The sequence below is a fragment of the Oryzias latipes genome, chromosome 21 (genome assembly GCF_002234675.1).
Source record: "Oryzias latipes chromosome 21, ASM223467v1".
Taxonomy (NCBI): domain Eukaryota; kingdom Metazoa; phylum Chordata; class Actinopteri; order Beloniformes; family Adrianichthyidae; genus Oryzias; species Oryzias latipes.
In genome coordinates this window covers 22,074,107-22,081,593 of record NC_019879.2, presented here as the reverse complement: position 1 = coordinate 22,081,593, position 7,487 = coordinate 22,074,107, and the positions used below count along the sequence as shown (strand labels likewise).

The following is a 7,487-nucleotide window of genomic DNA, read 5'->3' as shown; positions in this document are numbered from 1 at the left end:
TAACAGTATTGGTTAACTACAGCCTACCATGTACAGGTAATATTTAGCTGAGGTTAACTGGAAGGTGCTTAAGCTCATTTACAAACTACCTGGAGGAAAAATTAACAAAAAAAAAAAACACACACATTCATCCCCACTTATCTGTTACTTAACAGCTTTAGAAATCTAGACTTTTTGTGTGGCAGCGTGTGCAAAATTCCCTCTACTGAGCAAATCAACATTTTATCCTAAAAACAGAAGATTTAAGTTGTTTTTTCTTAAATACCCAAACCCAAAAAGCAGAAGAGGAATACCCCAACAGCATAAGACAGGACGCCACACACACAATGGAGACAACACACAACTGTGCAGTTTGACTTAAAACAGCGGCTCTCAAGCTTCCAACAAACGGCTCAGTGCATTCATGTTATTTTTCTAAACTATTTGACCTCATCAGAGATAAGACTGACTTTTGTTTGTACTAAAATATATCCCTTATCCTTCAGAAGGGCTTCTGCCACATTTCTGCTTCAAAAACTACGAAACGTCGTCATGTCCTTGGGCTCTTTGCTGGGGACGCACCAGTCGTCCGCCTCGTGGATGGTCTTGTAGTGCTTCCAGGCGGATTTGTTGTACACAGGGAGCCTCTCGATGGACTCTGTGGACAGCGCCTGAGAGGAAGAGGAAGGTGTCGAATCGTGCACGGCCTTCCCTTTGCGCTACACAAAGAAAAGATTTACCCGAATGTAGATGACGGCATCCGTCCCGTAGCCTTCCAGAGAGTAGAGCTTCAGGTCCCCTTGAAAGTACCGCGCGTACAGGCGAGAGATGGGCAGGCCGTACCCGTAACCAGCCTGAGGGAAAAAACGCCACAGATCTGGGATTATTAGAGTAAACCCACAGACTGAACTCAGTCCTTCAGGAAGTGAGTATGAGGTTTAGATGATGTCACCTAAAAGTGCCTAAAATTCATCTGATTAGACTAGACTGATGGAAGACGGGTGTGGTTGGATTATTAATCTTAACAAAATCGAGGCTGAATCATTCTGTTCCTTATTCCCATCTTTTTTGAGGTTTTGGGGAAGCGTTGAACTTTTTGTCGCCACAGCTGCTGTGTGTTTGGAGCCAGTGCTGTTGTGTGGGCTGTCGTCATGCTGACCAACAAGCTCGCACGTCTCCAGAACATTCTGCAGGATGGACCGCGGAGCAGAACAATGCCTTGCTTTGCACAAAGGCTCCAGTTAGAAAGCCTTTTGTTTCTGCTGTTTGGGAAAGTTTCCAAACACAAGACAAACGATGCCGTCCAAAACACTTCGCAAAGAAGGTTAGCTTGTGAGATAAAAGAACTTTTAGGTGTTTGTGTAACTGCTGCTCAAAAGTTAAGTTCTGCAGCATAAAAATAAGAGAAATGACTATAAAAGTGATGGAATAATCTCCAGTTTTTTAAAGAAATTTAGCAGTTTTCCATTGGTGACGTGTAGACGGACCAGAGGAGCGCCGCTGGAGCCGTCGATGCTGGGCCGTGGGGCGGTGGAGTACGTGTACGTGAAGAGCCGGTCGATTTTACGCATGGGAACGCCGCCTCCACGATCGCTCACCTAACAAAGAAGGAAAAGTCTATGTAAGAACCAAGAAACATGAGAGAAACGACGACGAGGCTTTGGCTGGGAGGAGGCTGCTTAGCTTCACCTTCACCGTCAGATCCTCTGATCCCAGAGCCACCTGTGCCTGGATGGGAGGACACTCCATTGTGTCTCCACATAACTCCATCGTGGCTCGCATTGCGTTCTGAAACGACGGGTCACAAAAAAGAACGCGGGGCTGAACAAACTGTGCCTTAAGAACGAGGGAAGCTGTTTAAAAAGCTACTCTCACCTTGAAAAGTTCAAAGACCATGTGATACAGGTGAGACGGAACGTAGACTACAGTTACTGGACTTCCCGGCTCTTTGGCTGCGCTCAGGACAGAAAGATGCTCAGCAAACATGTTTATTTTAGTAATTTATGCAACTTTTAAAAGGATAGAATCTTAATAAGTTGGAGCATCTTCAAAAAAATATTCTGTTCTGGTCCTTAAAGTGAGTTTCAGACATGAATCCGAGAGAGTTCATGATTGTCCTCCTTTGACACTTTTTTGTCTCCAACAAGGTTTATCAATAAAGCTTTTACAGCCAGTTATGAATAGCAACAGAAGATGCATCAGAAAGAAAAGAATTCAAACTATTACCATTGAATTCCTCCAGGATCAGGTCTGGAGAGTTCATGTAATAGCGGTCACAAAGGTTCCTTGCGTTTTCGTAGGCATCTACAATGAAGGGAGTTTTTTTTTTTTTTCCATCATTAAAGCAAAACATCCTCTGTAAAACAGTCTCGTTACATTTTCTCTCTTTTATTTGGCTAATAATAAATCTCACCTTTGATGACTTCAGTGACGTGACAGTGTGGATCAATACTGCCGATCTGTTTGGGATGTGCAGGATTCACTTTCCCTCCAAACAGGAGAGCTGAAGGAAACGACCCGAAAAGAAAGGAGTGATGTCAAAGAAACACATTTTTTCTTAAAATTTTATATAGTCACTATTTTTTATAGAAATATTCAAAATGTTGGGGTTCTGCATAAAAAATTAGTTATTTTCACTATAATGATGGAATTATTGTTTTTATTTTACACAAATTAGATTTTCATTGATTTCAAACTGATCAAATTAAAAAATAAACAAGTGTTGCAATGAATGACAACATGCAAAGTTTTAAAAAAAAAAGGAAGTTTAACAACTTATTGAGTCCAAGCCCCAAATTTTAAACTATGAAAATGTAAGGGAGAAAAACATGTATAATCCTTTAATCAGAAAGCTTGAAATAAAAAGGAACTCATTAAAAAAAAGAAGGTAAGGTTCTTCCGTTTTTTTTTTTAACACAAGCGATGCTAGAAAAAGTAAAAGAATTGACATCCACTAAAACAAAATTCTAACTTAAGCTCAAACCGTACATGGACCTTGAAGATTAAAACACTAAAAAACAAATCTGTTTCCTTTTTTGTTGGCTATGAAATGTGTGTTTGCTATATTATCTCTATTTTTTGTTTGTGGATCCATGAAGAAAGACTTTTTTAGTCATTTTAATAAAAATGTCAGTCATCATGGTGTCAGATAAGCCCCACTTTTTCTCTGAATTCTGACTTTTTGTTTTCCCTGGTTGATGTTTCGTCAGTTTTGATTATTTTATGCTTTTCTAGTCTTTGTTTTCCCCCTTCATTTGAATTCACTTCCACGTGCTTTTGAGCAATACAGCAATGAGGTGAACACCTAAGAGTTCTGTTAGCAAATGTTTCACTCACTGTGCTGGTTCAGCAGCATCCTGATGGATATTCTACTCATGTAAAACCGATCCAGAAAATACTGAACGTTCTGGCTGACGACTGGGTCGGTGCCGTAGGTTTCCTTATACTCCACGACGCCTTGAGCCATGGTGGGAATCACATCGTTGTGGCGGTTTCGGATTTTGATGACTGCATCTGTGAACCTGATCAAAAACCCGTTACAGGTTGAATGTGTAAAACCAGACTGTAGAACTGGTCCACTAGTAAAAACGACTCACTCATGTGTGACTTTTTCATTGTCTGCATTTTTGTCCTTGAATTTAAGGATGTCCTGGAAACTTTGCATATACCTAGGGATGGAAAATATCCATAAACGTGTGTGCAAACAGAAAACTCATAGGAAAATATTAATAAAAACAAAAGCACACCAGCTTTGGACCAAGCTAACTGATGAAGTTCTCAGCAGATTATCTGGCAGCAAATTAATTTCCTTCATGATGTTTGCCAGCCTCACAGGGAGCTCTTGTCTGAGGAAGGCGAAGGATGTTTTCTCACATGCATTTTCAGAACCTGAAGGAAGACAAAAACATGGAGGACTTTCAAAAATACTTTAAAGTATCCTTTAAAATTCCAACCATAAGCTAGAATACACACACATAGAGAGAGGGGGAGTAAATTACAACTATATTTAAAGCATCTAAAATTCATTTTACCAAAATCCAGAAACTGCTTCATGGATAAAGGCGAAGGAGAAAACTTTGAGTAATAGTCAATGTCCTTCCCGACCGCCACGCTCTTCCTCAGGAACCTTAAAAGCCTCATGTTGCTCTCCGGCCTCGACTTGATCAGATTTCAAACACACACGACACGTCCGAATTCTTATGGCGCACGCGGCCACAACAATAAATATGTGACGCTTGTTGACACACTAGCTTGTTGGCTAAACTCAGCAGTTCGCCCGCACGTTTGCGATTATCGACCGTGTTTCCACTTGGACTGAATTCCTGCTGCAGGCATGGTCACAGACGGACTAAAGCATCATCCCTCACTTCGGACGTCCTCTGTAAAATTCAGTCAAAAGTCAACACGGCAAACGCACCCACTCCGCAGCTGAGCTAGCAAGTTCAAAGAGTTGATTCGACGCCGAGAGAACAACGCAACTATTTTGCAGTAGTCTTTATAAAATAAAGATGACAACTTTTATGCAATTTAAATAGATTATTCTTCTGCTTTTATTTTATGGTGGTTGGAATACAACTTTTGGGATGTTCGCCACCTACAAATTGATCACTTTTGGTTCCTAACCCGCATATCAGATGGGTTAGATTAGACCGCTAAAAACACCACTAATGTAGAAAGTAATACATATTTGCGTGACAAATAAAATATATGTTGTTTTACTTTAAAGCGTTTAACAACAAAACGAATTTATATAATTTTAATTATTTAGCAAAATGCAAGAGGAATTATTAACATGTAGTTCATATCTACGACACTAAAAAGTGCGTTCTGTGCATCTCTTGTCCTCTATTAACTCTTTGACTGGTTGAAATGCCGTCGCTCTGATCCCCAGTGCTTGTCTGTAAGGTTAAAAAATAAAAACCAATCAAATGTCAGCATTTTTCATTTCGGCACAGTAATTTGGTGTTAAGGATGTCAATCTAAACTAGAGGGTGGGGCTTTTTCTCTGACAGACAGAATTGAGGGCAAAATTGCATGTTGAAAGTGGCGTCACTTCCTTTAGCTACAACAGAAAGTATGCTCAAAGAAACGTTTGGTCAGTTACCCACGTTTTTTTTAAAGATGCTTCGCTAGTATTATTATATTTACCGGCACAGTGAAAGAATTAGTTATTAGACTATGATTTAAAATATCCGTGGCTAACGTAAGAAGTCCTCTCATTAGACGGTTTTTCTTCGGTGAAGCTAGTTGAACCGGCAGCTCGTGCTAGCGACCCGCCAAAAACTGTGGTGAAAGATACCATTTTGTTCGTAAGCTGTAAAGTCATTTTGTTTTTATCAGAGGAAGAACATGAGTGGCGGATTCAACTTCGGGCAACCTTCGGGTTTTGCCTTCGGAGCGCAGAAGACCACAGCGGCCGCTCCGGCCCCGGGCTTCAGTTTAACGAACTCCACGGCTGCGGCTTCGGGAACGGGCTTCTCTTTTGGCACTCCGACTCAGAGTCAGACCAACGCCAACCCGACCGGTGGCTTCAGTTTTGGCGCACCGGCTAAGAACTCTTCCGCCGGCGGCACCGGCTTCTCCTTTGGCACACCCAACGCCGCCGCCGCCACCGGCACGTTCGGCCTGGCCACGACTACCCAAACCACCGCCGCCACTGGGTTGACCTTAGGCTCCTCGGCCGCTCCAGCTGCGGGGTCCGGCTTCACCCTGGGCGGGATGTTGTCTTCGCAGACGAACAGCGCCGCTCCAGCGGGAGGGGGCTTCAACTTTGGGGCTACCTCCCAGGCCCCACCCGCAGCGACAGTTGCACCTACAACAACCACCGCATCAGGTGGCATGGCTTTCGGAGGGTTCAGCTTCGGAGCGCCGAAAGTCCAGGTGACCTCAGCTGCAAGCACAACCATCGCAGCGGGGGGAGGAGGCTTCAGCTTCGGGACCCCTGCCCCCTCCACCCTCACCCAGCCAGCCCCAGCAGCTGCAGCTCCAGCAGCTCCAACCCAGGGTGGAGGGTTTAACTTCGGAATTAAACCCTCATCAACACCAGCTCCTCCCGCATCCACCCAGTCAGCCCCCACCCAGTCAGCCCCCACCCTAGGCCTGTCTCTGTTTGCGTCACCTATCATCACAACCTCTGCAGCAGCGCCAACTTCAGGTTTTACTTTGGGTGCAGCTCCAGCGTTGTCAACCAGCATGGCAGCATCCACAGCTGCAGGTACAGCTCCATCCTTCATGCTCAAGCCTCTGGGGTCCGTTGCCAGCACAGCAGCAAACACCGGCTCCACCACCACCACAACAACTGCAGCTGTCACAGCTAATGCCACCGCAGGCTTCACGCTGGGATTCAAACCTCCGACCATCTCAAGCTCCACAACAGCCTCCACAGCAACAGCCGTTACAACCACCACCACGGCCCCTCCGGTGATGACCTACGCCCAGCTGGAGGGTCTCATAAACAAGTGGAGTCTTGAACTTCAGGACCAAGAGAGGCATTTCTTACAGCAGGCAACTCAGGTCAACGCTTGGGACAGAATGCTGGTGGAGAACGGGGAAAAGATCACGTCTCTGCATAAGGAGATGGAGAAGGTGAAGCTGGACCAGAGAAGGCTCAACCAGGAGCTCGATTTCATTCTGTCCCAGCAGAAGGAGCTGGAGGACTTGCTTTGCCCTCTGGAAGAGACTGTGAAGGAGCAGAGCGGAACCATCTACATGCAGAACGCAGACGAGGAACGCGAAAGAACATACAAGCTCGCTGAGAACGTGGACGCCCAGCTGAAGAGGATGTCACAGGACCTGAAGGAGATCATTGAGCACCTGAACACATCCAGCGGGCCGGCAGACACCAGTGATCCAGTAAGATCTGAGCCTTTTTTTTTTAAATCATATTTCTCATAAAATCAAGTCTTCTGCTGTTTTAATCGCCTTCCTTTCTTTTTGAATCCTTTAGCTTCAGCAGATTTGCAAGATCCTGAATGCTCACATGGATTCGCTGCAGTGGATCGACCAGAACTCTGTCCTGCTGCACAGAAGAGTGGAGGAAGTGTCCAAACAGTGCGACACCCAGCGCAAAGAGCAGGAGAAGACCTTTCGTCTAACCTTTGACTGATTTGTTTTTTGGCTCAGTGCTTATTTTTCCCATTTTGCTTTGGATTTTCTCCTTTATTATACTTCTATTGTGTGTTGCAAAACTATTTTAAATGCAATCATCTTTATAATTGTATCTACCTGAATAGAATGATTAAAAACAAATTTTGAACTTTTTTGTGTTTTCACATCCTAATTTTACCTGTTTTTTATCTATATTTAGGATTGAAAAACATCTAATGACAAGATTTGTTTCTTGTTCTAAGACTGATGTTACCCCTTGTGCTATCTTAGATGACCCCACCCTTACATTGACGTGTTCTCCCTACCATGACAAAGGTGGAAAGATTTCATGTAATCCATGGACACCAGTGAAGATCACAAATCATTGAAGAAAAAAGGTTCAGCGCACTGTCTAGTGGGTC

At 43.9% G+C, this 7,487-nt stretch overlaps 2 protein-coding genes across 2 annotated transcripts; one reads left to right on the top strand and one right to left on the bottom strand.

The window, feature by feature from the left end:
• Nucleotides 1–479: 479 nt before the first annotated feature.
• pdk1 (pyruvate dehydrogenase kinase 1) lies at nt 480–4,438 on the bottom strand. The gene is made up of 11 exons (XM_004081758.4): nt 4,011–4,438; nt 3,726–3,867; nt 3,576–3,647; nt 3,316–3,500; nt 2,393–2,482; nt 2,206–2,283; nt 1,855–1,931; nt 1,669–1,767; nt 1,467–1,577; nt 720–833; nt 480–650 (listed from the first exon to the last, which is right to left on the bottom strand). Exons 1-11 carry the CDS (start codon nt 4,117–4,119, stop codon nt 510–512), a joined length of 1,218 nt encoding a protein of 405 aa, XP_004081806.1. The 5' UTR covers nt 4,120–4,438; the 3' UTR covers nt 480–509.
• A 574-nt stretch (nt 4,439–5,012) lies between these two features.
• Nucleotides 5,013–7,238, top strand: nup62 (nucleoporin 62). Its single transcript, XM_004081757.4, has 2 exons — nt 5,013–6,831; nt 6,926–7,238. The coding sequence occupies exons 1-2, from the start codon at nt 5,329–5,331 to the stop codon at nt 7,082–7,084; spliced, it is 1,662 nt and encodes a 553-aa protein (XP_004081805.1). The 5' UTR covers nt 5,013–5,328; the 3' UTR covers nt 7,085–7,238.
• Nucleotides 7,239–7,487: the final 249 nt, after the last annotated feature.